Below are 14,669 nucleotides of genomic sequence, written 5' to 3'. Positions count from 1 at the left end.
GAACTTATATTTTGCTTTGCCCTGTTCCCCTTTCCCGGATCCCGTGCCTTGGTTCAGAGTTGCAGACCTAAAGATTGAGGGCGCTGCTCAAGTAGGTCTATGATTTTAGGGTCAAAGTTCATCATGCCAAACGACAGCCGAAATGCAGCGGGAAAATGGTTGAAAAGTGTTCACCCTGAAAGGTAACGTATATGTATTTCATATTCCATTAGTGTGTTCGATGCTCAATGTTTCCCAAGTAATATAGGCAAAGAATGTGTTCTTTTGTAAGAAAAAAAGGATGCTTGTAGTCATAAAGTGCAGTCGCGCGAGCTCAACGACGGCACAAAATTGATGGTGTCCAAGTTTTTTGGAAAGGCCAGTCGCTTGCTTTTGGTAAGGTATGCGGAGACCCCTGTATTCTGTAACCTCTTTTCCTGGGTGACAGGCCAGGGGCCTTCCGCTGCCATCGTGTAGCTGATAATAAACAATTGTGGGGCCAAGCATCAACAGCCAACATATATCGGTGTCATGTTGACCTATTTTGAACTGACCCAAGTGGAGGGGGACCACTCGTTCGCCAGACTGATGTACACTATGTACTGGAACAATGTGGCTCTCTCTTGAAATTCGGGAGACGACTGAAGATTAGTGGACACACCTCTAGTTGTAATGTAAAAGGGGTTTTCTTAGGCAGCTCTAAATAACGTATTAAACACCTTATCCTAACCCTAGGTTACTAAAAATGCAAACGAAATTTCTTTGTGCCCACTATTACTAATCTTCAGTCTTGCCTGATTTGGCAGGGTGGTCACAGGCACGCGATATGTCACTTCGCAATCGGTACTGATTCACAATTTTCTCTTTACTATGAATCAGTACCGATCGCAAAGCGACATATTGCTTGCCTGTGAGGGTGGTTCAGTACAAGCACATGTGAAACCTCTGTGAAGATGCATGTCGCTTCATGTGGCCTTCTCACCCTACGGTAGGCTTCGCACAGTGAAACTGATGCTCACGGTCGAGGGAGTACAGTTACTGCGACAGTCCAGGATGGAAGGACTGCTTCAATGTGTTTTAATATGATTGACATTCTTACATTTCAATAGATAGATTCTTTCGGGAAGAATGCACTGACCATTAAGGTGAATCTTTTAAGACAAGCAATATTATCACCTCAGCTGTGAGTTTGTTGAAAAAATGCTATTTTTTGATGCCCAGAATAAGATGATCTAATTATAAAATTAGTGTAGCAAGTGTGAGTACACTTATGTCAGAGTAAGGTCTTGATTCATGTTGTTGATTGTTCAACCTGTCTCTCCAACAAAATTTTTGCCGCCCCCTCCTTCCACTACATACTGTTCATTCTCCAAATTGATTCCCTCTATGATTCAGAAAACCTTGTTATTACTTCTTTCTTGATAATGCAATTTTACTGATTTAATCAATATAATTATAAGGTAAATCAAAATCGTGTTTCTGTTTCTTTCTGCAGTTGATGGTTTTCTGTGTGGACACAGGACTAAAAGTCAAGGATCGCACAACTATATTTCAGAAATTAATTTTATCATCCTTTAAGGAGCATTATGGCAAGCTTGAAATCATCAGAAAATAAATATCAGAATAAGCTTCTGAAGAAACTCAACAAAGTGTCTCAGATTACTGAGAGTCTTATGACAAAGATTAGACTTCGCCATGATATGGATGAGGCAGACTTCAATGTTGGCACTGTAATGATAGAGACTGTGCAAACAGAGTTGAAAAACTTGGATGACTTCTACAGCGGCACACATGATGGTGGTGATAGTCTCAGCAATGTAGAGATTAAGACAGAACCTTCCAGTGAAACTGTAGAAATTCCCAGATTACATAGTTATACAGAGGCTGGATGTTCAAACAAAAAAGGGAATAATATATCCAGGGAGGTACGTACCGACAGAACTGATACTGCCAGTGAATCACCAAACAGTGATGCAGATTATTCCCCAGATACCCCTGAAAAATTGATTGTGCAGAGAGGAGCTGGAAAGGAACTCTCAGAGAATGTGGAAACAGCTGAGGAGCAGAGCAATGAATATGATGGGGATACTGATACAGAGAACCAAAGTGACACTGATGTTATAGAGGTAGATATGGATTTCATTAACATCTGAGAAATTTTATTCAGAAGCTGGAATATTGTTCATGGTGGAATCTTTCTGTCAATGTCATAACAGAAGGAGTTGTGAGTAATGCAATATGTCAGTCTGCCTTGTGTGCCAGTTTTGCATGCCAGTGACTCACAAGTACTGTTTTTGACCCAGGAACAGTAGGTACATGATATACATATATGCGTACACGAGTACCAAATGATCTCAATGGTACTGAAGTCTGAGGAGTGAGCCAGTACACTGTTCACATCAAATAACCAAATGAAATGCACTCTGAGGTTGCATTTCACAAATGTTGTTGAAAATATGTATAAGATAAGTGCCAACTTAGGGTTCTCCACATGGGATTTTGAGGTGCAGGCTATCCCTGTCTATACATGTAGCAATCTACTCAGATGTTTATAGCCAATATTTCCACAAATGAATTTGTCAATTCAATGACAGATTATTATGTAAATTGACTGCCCCTATATTTTTCAAAACAGTGCAGAGGACACTCTTTGACCATGTAAATACTGTGTGGCAGTTGATATCAGATTGTATCTTAGCTTTCTATAATTTATAAATGAATGGCCAGTTTTGTGTGTACATGTAAGCTGTATACAGGTGAATGGCTCTTCTTTCTCAATAACATAAATGTAGAACTTACAACAATAAAATGTGTTTTCTTATTTTATTAATTTGTAAATTCATTTCTTCTCAATATGCCTCATTTGACAAAGGTTTTTCTATATTTTCCTTTTCCAGCCAACTCCACAAAAACCACCAATAGCACGCAATTTTGCAACACCTGGGGGAGTAGTTCTGACAAAGCAGGAGCTAGAAGAAACAGATGAAATCATGAATTACTACGTAGCTCATGACGATGATGATGATGAATTTGATGATGCAATGTTACAGGTAAGGGTAAGGTTTATCCTAATGTACTCATGCTAAATGTCGCCTGAGTTGTTCTTTAGCCTGTACCGTAATCACTTAATTCTGTGGAATTTTAATGATGAAATGGCTTAATCTAGCATTCTGAAAGCATTGGAAAAGACAAGTTGAATGTAAACTTTAATACTTTATTGTTCTGTCAAGTATTAATAAACAAGCATTGTATCTACATTGCATACACATAATACCACCGATTTTGCGGCCAGAAAGGTTTTCTGGGTATGAGCAAGGTGTACAGTACATGTGTGGAATTTCACCACATTTGAATAATCATACATTTTAACATAAGCACTAAATATGGATTTTATGAACCATGTTAGTCTGAAGCCTTGGCCTCTGACAACCAGGAAGAAAAGTACATCAAAATGAGTGGGACAGTTAGCAAAATGACTAGAGGATAGCATGAAAGATGGGCTCTCAACATCATACATGTAGATAGTTTGTGTTATGTGTAAATAACATGATAGTTGTGCTAAAATCTGTTTTTCACTTAACTTTTATTCAGGAAGTGGATGCAGCATGCGCTAAAGCTACAGCAGCAGAAGGAAGCCAGTCAGCAACAGAGGATGACAGAACTAAAGAAGATGAATTAGGTGTGTTGTCAATCTAATTCTGTGTTTTTGCAAGATAGATTTGTGCCTTGTTTCCTGAAAAAATACCTGTACCACCCAAGTTTACATATCTTTTAAGCAGAGCTGAAGAAGGTACACTGATGCACTACATACATAAGTCATCAACTCATTCATTAATTGCTATATACCAGCATAGAGTTAACATATCTATCTAAACAGCCATCTATTGCTGTAAACCAGCATAGAGTTAGTCTGTCTAAACAGTGACCTTGGTAATTCTTAAATATTTATCTGTCAATTTGTTTTTGCACTTTGCTTCACAGACAGTGGAGCTCCACTTTTTGAGTTTGCGTGTAAAAGTATTGTTATGCTTGATGAATGTCACTCCTTCATAGAAACATATGTAAAATGATAAAAAGGAAGGGTCTGACATGGGTTTCTTGTGTGCATTCAAACTCATGCTCCCTTTTATTGAGACTGAAGAGGACTTCCAGTCTTATCAACATCTTTGTCTGTTTCAGACTCATCAGCACCTCCAGTTGACCCAAAGTTTGTAGAGGCTCTGAAGACTCATTTTGGACACTCAAAGTTCAGACCGTAAGTACCATGTTACGTTCTATAGTTATAAATAGATGCCTATCCTTCCCACATAGAAATGAAATGTGCTAAAAACAAAGCCAACCATATCTTGGCAGACATTTCACATGTATGGTTTTTGCAACCCCTTGGCAGCAGCGCCCTCATACATTAATTGTATTGTCATGGGACTGCGCCTACAAACAGTTTCCGTACGTCTAGCTATATACGATGTATAGGCCGTATATATGTAGGCCGATCTGTATAATACAGGAAGGGTATACCCTTAAAAAGCAATATTTGGTAAAGTTATTTCTTTGGATTTCAAATGAAGCTTAGCCAACACAGCCCAAAGTTGACCAGAGGAACTACCAAGACAGCTTAGTGGCTTGGAAAAATATTCAAAGAATTCTCCCCACCTTAAATAGCTTTTGTCTTGTGTTAGGGGATCAAACTACATGGTAATGAAATGTATTGTGGGTAAAAAGTTGACTTCTCACCACAGCAAGAGTTTGAAATAGTGAGCTCATTAATACTCTTAACACAAACGTAATGGCAAAAATTACTGTTTTTCATGAAACTAGCTTTAAATAGCTCTTCATCTTTTCATCTTTTTATGTATTTATGGCATTAAATTCTGATATAAACTAAAACTTTGCTTTGACTTCTGTATCTAAACTTGCATGTTTCATATGTACAAATCCACCATGTTGAAAGTATGATTGACCGCCCGGGACTTTTATAACTCTTTTAGATATCAAAATCTTAATTAAGGTACCACAAATTTCTTTGTCACTAGACTGAACACTCAAATAATAATGTAAACAGTATAAATGATGAATTGTATTTGATGGTCATCGAAAATGTAAGAAAAGTTTGTTATGCTACACAGAGAAAGGAAATGAAACATACCAAATGCAGTGTGTTTGTGTGTGTATGTGTGTGAGGGATCTATCTCTGTCTTACAGCTGAAATAATTTCAAGGATCATCATGTAAATATGCAAATAAATATATTCATCATGATTGGATGGACAGTTGACAGGATACATTTTAATTTCCATGATAAGCTCTCATTCTGCCAGATTTTACTTCTAGTCACACCACTTCATAGATTTGGGAGGAGCTCAAATAGTGTTTTAGATTGACATCTTTTGCATGTGAACTGGTGTGTGAAATGGATGATTGTAAACTTGTAGTATTCTTTGACCTTAAAATAAGAAAACCACACAAAGAAATCTTGTAAGAATTGATTACTTCCTGTGTTTTGAATATTGAAAGAATTGAAGTATGATGAGCCTATTTTTTATTCATCTGTTTTAATGAGCTTGGTGAAATGTGATGTTCCCACTTTCTGTTTTAGGCCAAAAAAAGGTTGTTTCTGGTCATCATGTGTGTCATTTCAGAACCTGCACATCATGTCTTTTTTTTGGGGGGGGGGTGGTTACATACTCATCAGTGCAGCTATCGTTGATATCCCTGTTTGCATGACTAAAAATGCTTAAAAGAAAACAGAAGTATTATGCAGCCAGTGATAAAAGACAATAACTGTTGCATTAATTAAAAGTGCCAAACCAGCATTGTTAGGAATAAAAAAAGAAAAAGAAAAAAGTAAAATAAAAAAAAGGAAAACCGCGTTGCTGCATCACTTTTACTGAATGTCAAGGACCAGGAACAATTTTTTTTGGCCTTACCATTAAAATGAAATAAGATTATCTGGTTCCTTTGTTGAAATCTGTGTCATGGTATGTATGTGTATGTACCGGTATGTGTATGTGAGGGTAGATGAATAATATACCATTATATTAGATTTATTAGTAGGTATCAGTGTGCCCGCTAAGCCAATTTGACGCGTCATGACGCAGAGCAAATCCGTCTGACGCACTGAAATTACAAGTAATCTGACGCGTCACTGACGCAGCTGTAAAAAGGCTGCCAATGACAAGAAATGCTCAGCAGATTCATAATTTTCACAGATAATATGTTTCCTTGGGCGAAAAAATATCTGAATATGTCATTTCTATAAGTCTCTGCAGTGATACTACGTGCTGATTGTACACTTGTCTTGCCGATCGATCGATGGGGAAGGCAGCCATTGTTGTTTTCACTGTCCTCTCACTGACTCACATCGAGAAAGACTCACTACCATAGAGGGCGCTACACTTACAACTACTGACTTTTATTTATAACCATTTTCATGCATGCGGTGACGCACACCAAGTCAAGTTTTCTTCAGTTTGACTCAAAAAAAAATTTTTTTGCCTCCCCTTAGAGGGCACACTGGTAGGTATAATTGAAAATAGTCTCATTCTCTCTTATTTACCCCCAATCCCAAAACAACTGCTGTTTTCCAAAGTCTTTCTGTCCTGGATAAAAGGGCTGCTTAAAAAAGGACAAATTATATACCAGTAGTGCTTCAGATCAAAAACATTAACTTTTTAGGTTACTTCATGATATGCATGTATACAATGTATCATCACAGTTCACTTTTGATAGAAATTAGAGATGTAGGTAATTCAAAAATAATGGTCTTTTTCCTGAAAATTTGGTCAGAAGGACAGCCAAATTTGATAGCTTACATATTATTTGTATATGATTTATGTAAATTTTGCATAATTTATGAGTTAGACTATGTATGATTATACTATAGGAGTCATTCCACAGAAAAGTGCAACTTTTGTCATTAGTTTGTAAAAGTGCTGGATTTTTTAAAATGTTCATCTTTATAACATTGCGTCTTTTCTTATAGTTAACATTTGAAATGTACTGATACAAAAACAGTGGATAGGATCTGTGTTAATTGCCATAATAAAAATCACTTCTTCAGTGGTGGGTTGTAGGCTATTTTTTTACAGTGATTTGTGACATTGTGTATCTACGATGAAGTTTAGTTTGATATTTCTAAATTTAAATCGGATATACTAATATAAGTGGCCATGCAGTTGCAGACATACTAAGACACTTACCAGCGATAATTAATCTGGATGCCCCTGGGGTGTTCTTGAAGAAACAGGACATTGCAAACATACTACATACTACTTACCAGAGACTTGTCTTTTTTATGCTGTCCCTTGACAACATAATCTCTCAAGAATTTGATCTTGAATTTTTCAACAAGTATGTAGACTGCCAATTTAGTCCATTACAACTTCGCCGATGCTAACTCGCCATGTATGCAACCCCAAAATTTCGGGGTTAGTTAATTATGCTAAGCCGGTTAGAAGGTGTGAGTCACGTACACATCGATAATAACAAAATCAAATGACTCGAACAGCATTTGCATGCAAGGCAGTGTGTGGAAACGGCGACTATTTTTCCTGTGAGGTGTGATTGAATTTTATTTTCATCACAGTCCCTCCACGAGGAACTATGATTTCGTGGTGTTTTCGAATTCTGACGCCACTTGGCAATTGCAATACAACATCGGTACAATAGAACTTAAAAGACGCTTTGTTGTACCAACATTAAAGTGTAAAGTGTAAGACGAATGCTAATGACTGCGTTATTTAGTGATGGTGACTTCACTATAATTGTGAATCATATCTGCAGACAGTGGATCACGTGGTCCATGCTGCTTATCTCTTGCCAAATTGCCTTTGGCGAAAGGTTAGATCATGTTTTGTCTAAATAATGCGATCAGAACATCGCAAAATTTGTTGAAACAACATATGATGGACATTCATGGATTCATGGAGCATGAAAACGTGTCAAAATTATTCCTCTGGTAGTGATTTGCATGCTTTTTACAGAACTCTCTTTTACGTTGTTAGCCTATTCTATTCAAATTAGATAAACATGTCTATGCCAGCATAAGCCACATAAACGCTATAAGCGAGGACTGCGTTCCTTTTTTGAACATAGCTTACAAACTGTAATTTACCGGTGGTACAAATTATTTTTGAAAAGACTCCCTAAGCTAAAAACACAGTGAGAGTGACTGTCACTGAAGGAAGACAATTTTCACGAAACAAGGATATCCCTCACTGCGAGTTGTGGTTGAAAGGCAACCAACGCCAATATCGTAATCCCCATCCTATGTTATTGCAGACATGCCTTCAAAATGACTCAGCTGAAACAAGGTTTGTTATCATCACTGAAACTTTTTCAAAGGGATATATGACACTTTAAAATCACATCATTTAATGGCCAAAACAGTGACAATGAAGTTTGAATTTCCATTTCTACATTAATGTTGGTATTTTAGTCATGTTGGTGTAGCATAGCCTCCGTCGATTTTAATTTCACTGAAGGAAAGTGGCATACAATGATTGCTTCCTTTCTCCCTGTTTCTCTTCGTCCCTTTGTGCCTCTACATGTATCTTCTCTATCGATATCTTCATACACAGTCGCTGTCACCATACGTCCATGCTGTCACCACAGAGAATCTATCTATCCACCCACATGATCTATCTATGTAGCTATTTGTCTGTCTGTTTTTTTGATTTATGCAAATGGCAAATACTGGTCGAGAGGTTTTATAGTTCGTTCCTTTGTGAAAAAAACACTCAGAATGACAATCACTGGAAGAAACTGAAATGCGAAATGAATTGCCCGGTCAAGTTCCGGTTCGTCAAGTCTCAAGACAAAGACGACTCCGCTTGTGTGAAACACTGTTGTTCTGAAGATACACAATTTTTATTCAGATCAGAAGGCATTCATGACCCACTGGGTTTAAATCTCAGCTCCTGCTAAACATCTGCATCTCGTGTCGGCATGTACACATGGTAACAATTATCTTTATTTCTAAGTTTCTCGAAAGAAGTTCAGCATAGTAATAAAGTGAAACTTTGATCATGACACACCACAATAATATCAAGAGATCGTTCGGAAAACAGGTAATGATTGGATCAGGTGATCATAGCCTGGCAGTTCCAGAAAATTAACTGAAATATTGATTACATCCACTTTCTCGTAATCCCATGGAAATTTGAAAAATTGAAATAATCTACCTAGTAGTCGTTTTCAGGGCAAGGATATTTTGAACAGTAGGACATTTGTTCGCTTCATCGCTTGTCAACACTCCACGCGTGTTGCAAATAATCTGCCATGGCATAACCGACGCTGAAGTCAAAATGTTGAAAAGACAGTGCCTATTGACCATTGATACCAGACAGATGTTTAAGTTTTTAAAAGCAGAGGTTACGCAGCATCAAAATGTCAGAAAATAAAATCTTCCGGTTATGTTACTTCACCACATTGTAAGTTATTGATGCTGTGCTCGGGCATAGACCCTCGAAGAAGTGTTTTAGCATTCACAGCAGAACAAGGTCGAATTGCAACAGTAAAATTGCACACATGCACACGTCACTAATATGAAAACCTAGCTTTTACTAATGTTTTACGGCTGGGAAGTGTGCCTTCACGATAAGTGCTTATATAATGTGATTTCAAAAAAAAATGGAAAAGGTCCATGAAAATTTGCCGTGCTCCTGTAGTACTGCTTGATGCGGACCATTGCTGGTGCAGTCAGTCAAAAATAAAGTCATAGTCTTACACAATGGAGCTAGAAACGGCCTGGCTCCATGCTCACACCGATACGTTGTACCACTGTATCAGCCACGGATGATTTTTACACGTCTAGGTACACATTGTCAAGTGCCAATGTACTCTTGCATTGCATGGCCAAAACCGGCATTGATTTATCACTGTGACAGTCCCTCCTCTAACCAAGAGACGTCCTTTTCTAGCTCCATGCGTCAACCCATGGAGGTAAGGGTCAGCCACAGTCCGTATCATGTTGAGGGATTGAGGGTGAGCATATATCATGATCCGCATTGCCATAATGCTGGCCATAAAATTCATTGTCAATAATCCCCTCATTACCTAATACTGTGAGCAAACTAACTTCATTTACACTTCGCCGCGAAATGCATACAGGTGGCGCTTTTCACAACCGATTAACAGGCATTAATAGGTGTACATGTTAGCATCGGTGAAGTTGTAATGCTATACTTCGCACATTGAAATTTATCAAAATGGCATTAAGACTGAGATGTACATGTATGTCACGATTTTCTAGACCTACCAGTATGGAGGAGAAAATGATGCCCGATGTAGCACTACAAAATATGGAGAGTGAATATGGTAAAAGTAATTCAAAGAGTGCCATCGCTATGAGAAGATACCGAGCAAAATTAAAAAAAGATAAAGAGCGCTACAGAGCAAGCATGGAGAAGAACCGAGAAAGAGTGAAAAAATACAGGCAAAACTCAGATGAAAAAAGAAAAGCTGCACAAAGAGAGACTGCAAGGCTTAGAATGCAGCGATATAGAGCAAGACAAAAATTATTACCATCGTTTCAAGTTCAAGAGGAAACAAATAAGAAAAAGAAACTTCCCTTCACAAGATTGGAACTGAAGAAAAAGGAAGAGCAAAGAGAATATTGGAGGGAAAAAAAAAGATTACAAAGAGCCATGATGTCTTCTCAGAAGAAGAGAAGGATAAAAGAAAAGGATGCCCAAAGAAGAAGACAGAAGAGACAAGAAATGAAAATGGTTACAATTGCAGTAGCATAGGAAAATAACATTTGTCAAATATCAGGCTATAATAAAGTCAATACAAAAAGAAAAGCTATTTCTAGGGCCAAAAAGCAGCTACCCAAGTCACCAACAAAGTACGCCGCAGTGGCACACGGGCTGTGCATGAATGCTTCACCAAGAATGAAGGCAGCCATTCAAAAACTAGGCTTAAAATCAGCAGAAGAAAACCAGCTGCGAGGAATTTGCAAGACTCTAAAACCAACATACAAATCACTTGGAAGAAAGGGATCTAGTCGTAGGGCCTTTATCATTGCTCTAGCTAAAAATGCTAAAAGGAGATATTGTGTCAGGAAGAATCTGGCCATGCAGCTGGGAATAAGATACCAGACACTGGTCACTGCGTCTTCTATCAGTGATGTGGAAAGAAAAAAAAGGTCAGATAGAATCGGAGATGAAATCAAGCAATCCATAAGTGACTTTTACGTCCGTCCAGACATTTCTGTAGAGCTATCAGGGAAAAACACTGTAAGTAAGAGAACATTCCAACAGAGACATGTATTACATAAATCACTTAAAGATGTTCATCAACAATGGAATCAAGAACATGCCAGCAACAAAGTAGGACTGTCAAAGTTTTGTAACCTACGACCAAAGAATGTTAAACTGCAAAAGCAACGGATGATAAACCAGTGCTTGTGTGCTTTGTGTCATTGTAGGTCTCCAAGTGAAATGATATATTGTCTTTGATTATATATAGACAGAGAGAGACGACAGTGTCTTGTTTACTTCAAGTTAAAGTTGAAAATGTTCTTGAAAAATAGTTGATTCTTGTTCATTAATGAACGTGTTGATAGTATATTGTTCTTTCTATTTCAAGAATTTCATATGAAAGTTTCAATGATACCTGAAAAAAGTCTTATTGTAGTTAAATCCATAATGTCAGGGGACTATAGATTGACCTGTTGAATGATGTGACTCTTCAGAACCAGTTAAAGTTCAAAATGTACTTGATGTACTGATGTAATTGCTTATGAATGCTTACAAAGGTAGTTCAAATTCAGAGTGTTTTTAACCGTTCTTTCCCTGTTGAGAATTTCAAATAAATCACTTTCAAATAACAGAAATGATTTTTCGAGCAGTTTGTTAAAAAAATTGAATGTTCAAGCATTTGGTTTTCAGGAATCACGATAATGATGTGAAAATATAAAATTGCCAATAGTTGCTGAGAGTTGTTTTATGCATATAGGTCTGATGCACAATAAATTATAAAGTTTACAGATTGTGGCAATGCGTGTGGCAAAATGAAAGTTTAGGGCTCCCTTCCAATTTATCCAGGCTTAGGACTAGCAAGTGCTCAAAACAATTAAGAATATCTGTCCATTATTACGTTAGATTTAGGAAAAAGAGAATTGCATGCAGGGTGCACTTGGCATGGCTTAGCACTATGGAAAGCACTATGCAAAGTTGACGCTACAGCAAGCACTTGACATTGTTTGGACCTACAGAATGCACTTGGCATGGTTTAGCCCTACAGAAAGCACTTGGCATGGTTTAGCCCTACAGAAAGCACTTGGCATGGTTTAGCCCTACAGAAAGCACTTGGCATGGTTTAGCCCTACAGAATGCACTTGGCATGGTTCAGCCCTACAGAAAGCACTTGGCATGGTTTAGCCCTACAGAAAGCACTTGGCATGGTTTAGCCCTACAGAAAGCACTTGGCATGGTTTAGCTGTACAGCAAGCACTTGGCATGGTTTAGCCCTATAGCAAGCACTTGGCATGGTTTAGCCCTACAGAAAGCACTTGGCATGGTTTAGCCCTACAGAAGCACTTGGCATGGTTTAGCCTACAGAAAGCACTTGACATGGTTTAGCCCTACAGAAAGCACTTGGCATGGTTTAGCCCTACAGAAAGCACTTGACATGGTTTAGCCGAATAGCAAGCACTTGGCATGGTTTAGCTCTATAGTACGCACTTGGCATGGTTTAGCCCTACAGAAAGCACTTGGCATGGTTTAGCCCTACAGAAAGAACTTGGCATGGTTTAGCCCTACAGAAAGCACTTGGCATGGTTTAGCCCTACAGAAAGCACTTGACATGGTTTAGCCCTACAGAAAGCACTTGGCATGGTTTAGCCCTACAGAAAGCACTTGACATGGTTTAGCCGAATAGCAAGCACTTGGCATGGTTTAGCTCTATAGTACGCACTTGGCATGGTTTAGCCCTACAGAAAGCACTTGGCATGGTTTAGCCCTACAGAAAGAACTTGGCATGGTTTAGCCCTACAGAAAGCACTTGGCATGGTTTAGCCCTACAGAGAGCACTTGGCATGGTTTAGCCCTATAGCAAGCACTTTGCATGGTTTAGCCCTACAGAAAGCACTTGGCAAGGTCTAGCCCTACAGAAAGCACTTGGCATGGTCTAGCCCTATAGCAAGCACTTTGCATGGTTTAGCCCTACAGAAAGCACTTGGCATGGTTTAGCCCTACAGAAAGCACTTGGCATGGTCTAGCCCTATAGCAAGCACTTGGCATGGTTTAGCCCTACAGAAAGCACTTGGCATGGTTTAGCCCTACAGAAAGCACTTGGCATGGTTTAGCCCTACAGAAAGCACTGGGCATGGTTTAGCCCTACAGAAAGCACTTGGCATGGTTTAGCCCTACAGAAAGCACTTGGCATGGTTTAGCCCTATAGCAAGCACTTGGCATGGTTTAGCCCTACAGAAAGCACTTGGCATGGTTTAGCCCTACAGAAAGAGCACTTGGCATGGTTTAGCCCTACAGAAAGCCCTTGGCATGGTTTAGCCCTACAGAAAGCACTTGGCATGGTTTAGCCCTATAGCAAGCACTTGGCATGGTTTAGCCCCACAGAAAGCACTTGGCATAGTTTAGCCCTACAGAAAGCACTTGGCATAGTTTAGCCCTACAGAAAGCACTTGGCATAGTTTAGCCCTACAGAAAGCACTTGGCATAGGTTTAGCCCTATAGCAAGCACTTGGCATGGTTTTGCCCTACAGAAAGCACTTGGCATAGTTTAGCTCTATAGGAAGCTTTGCATTTTCTACATGTACACATGTATATTGTATGTGGTCAGTGCACTAAGTGTTATACTTACCACAAGACGTCACATTACTGGTCAAATTGAAGCAAAATAAATACATTTGAGACATGCATTCAATTTCATTGTGGCTTGGTCAAAAAAAGGTCCCTAAATGTATATGGTCGAAGAAAATGAGGTTGTAAATGTCATCCAAAAACTTTGGGTTGAAAGTAAATGCAATGGCCAGACATAGAAGTAGAAGTTAAGAAGAAGTGAAATGTGCTTCCTGCCTGGCCTTACTTGCCTGTATTCTGATTAGAGCAAAGGACAAAACTAAAAATCACCTCAGTGGAAATGTGCGGTCATTCAAATCTTTAAAAAAGGATGTCAGATTAAGTCCGTCCACTGTTATGTATGTTACTACCATTATCAAACTCTCTACAAAGAAAATGCTAAATATCAGCAACATTTATAAAGAGTGATTTATGTGCATTATTCAACAGTACTAAATCTACAGGGGTTTCACTAAGTTTTGAAACAGGGGGCCAAATGAAAATTACAGGCGGCCAAGCCGTACCAACGTCCAAGCATGAGGATGTTTGGATATGGTTTTGATGAAGAATTATTGATGAAGAATTATTGTGGCTTTTGGTGCCCGAAATCCGTCTCGAACTTGGCGATACATGTGTACAGTGGCTGGTATCAATTTCCCTACTTCCTGCATTGCCGTGTACGGTGTATGAAACCACAAACAACTGTGCTACAGCATGGTCTCTCCGGACCGTGGCTACAGCCTACCACTCAACGTTACAGTCTGCTAAAGTTTACACCTTCAATTTATTCTGTTTTGATATTTATATGCCCACAGAGTTGAAGCAAGTCAAACGTTTGGCTCTCAGTCATTAAAATCCAAGAACGAACGCGAACGTTGACTACATTGAC

At 38.7% G+C, this 14,669-nt stretch overlaps 1 protein-coding gene across 2 annotated transcripts in view; it reads left to right on the top strand.

Moving 5' to 3' along the window:
- The first annotated feature begins 46 nt into the window (after positions 1-46).
- LOC139122535 (bifunctional 3'-5' exonuclease/ATP-dependent helicase WRN-like) overlaps positions 47-14,669 on the top strand; it is a 52,017-nt gene continuing 37,394 nt past the window's right edge. For both annotated transcript variants that reach the window (XM_070688011.1, XM_070688012.1), the window contains exons 1-5: positions 47-182; positions 1,475-2,105; positions 2,877-3,029; positions 3,571-3,658; positions 4,159-4,234. In XM_070688011.1, coding sequence (XP_070544112.1) covers positions 1,566-2,105; positions 2,877-3,029; positions 3,571-3,658; positions 4,159-4,234 — 857 coding nt within the window. In that variant the 5' untranslated portion in view covers positions 47-182; positions 1,475-1,565. The remainder of the gene's footprint in view (positions 183-1,474; positions 2,106-2,876; positions 3,030-3,570; positions 3,659-4,158; positions 4,235-14,669) is intronic.

Source organism: Ptychodera flava, chromosome 22 (genome assembly GCF_041260155.1).
Source record: "Ptychodera flava strain L36383 chromosome 22, AS_Pfla_20210202, whole genome shotgun sequence".
In the NCBI taxonomy this organism is placed as follows: Eukaryota; Metazoa; Hemichordata; class Enteropneusta; family Ptychoderidae; genus Ptychodera; species Ptychodera flava.
The sequence above is the reverse complement of the archived record's forward strand: the minus strand, read 5'-3'. Positions and strand labels throughout refer to the sequence as shown.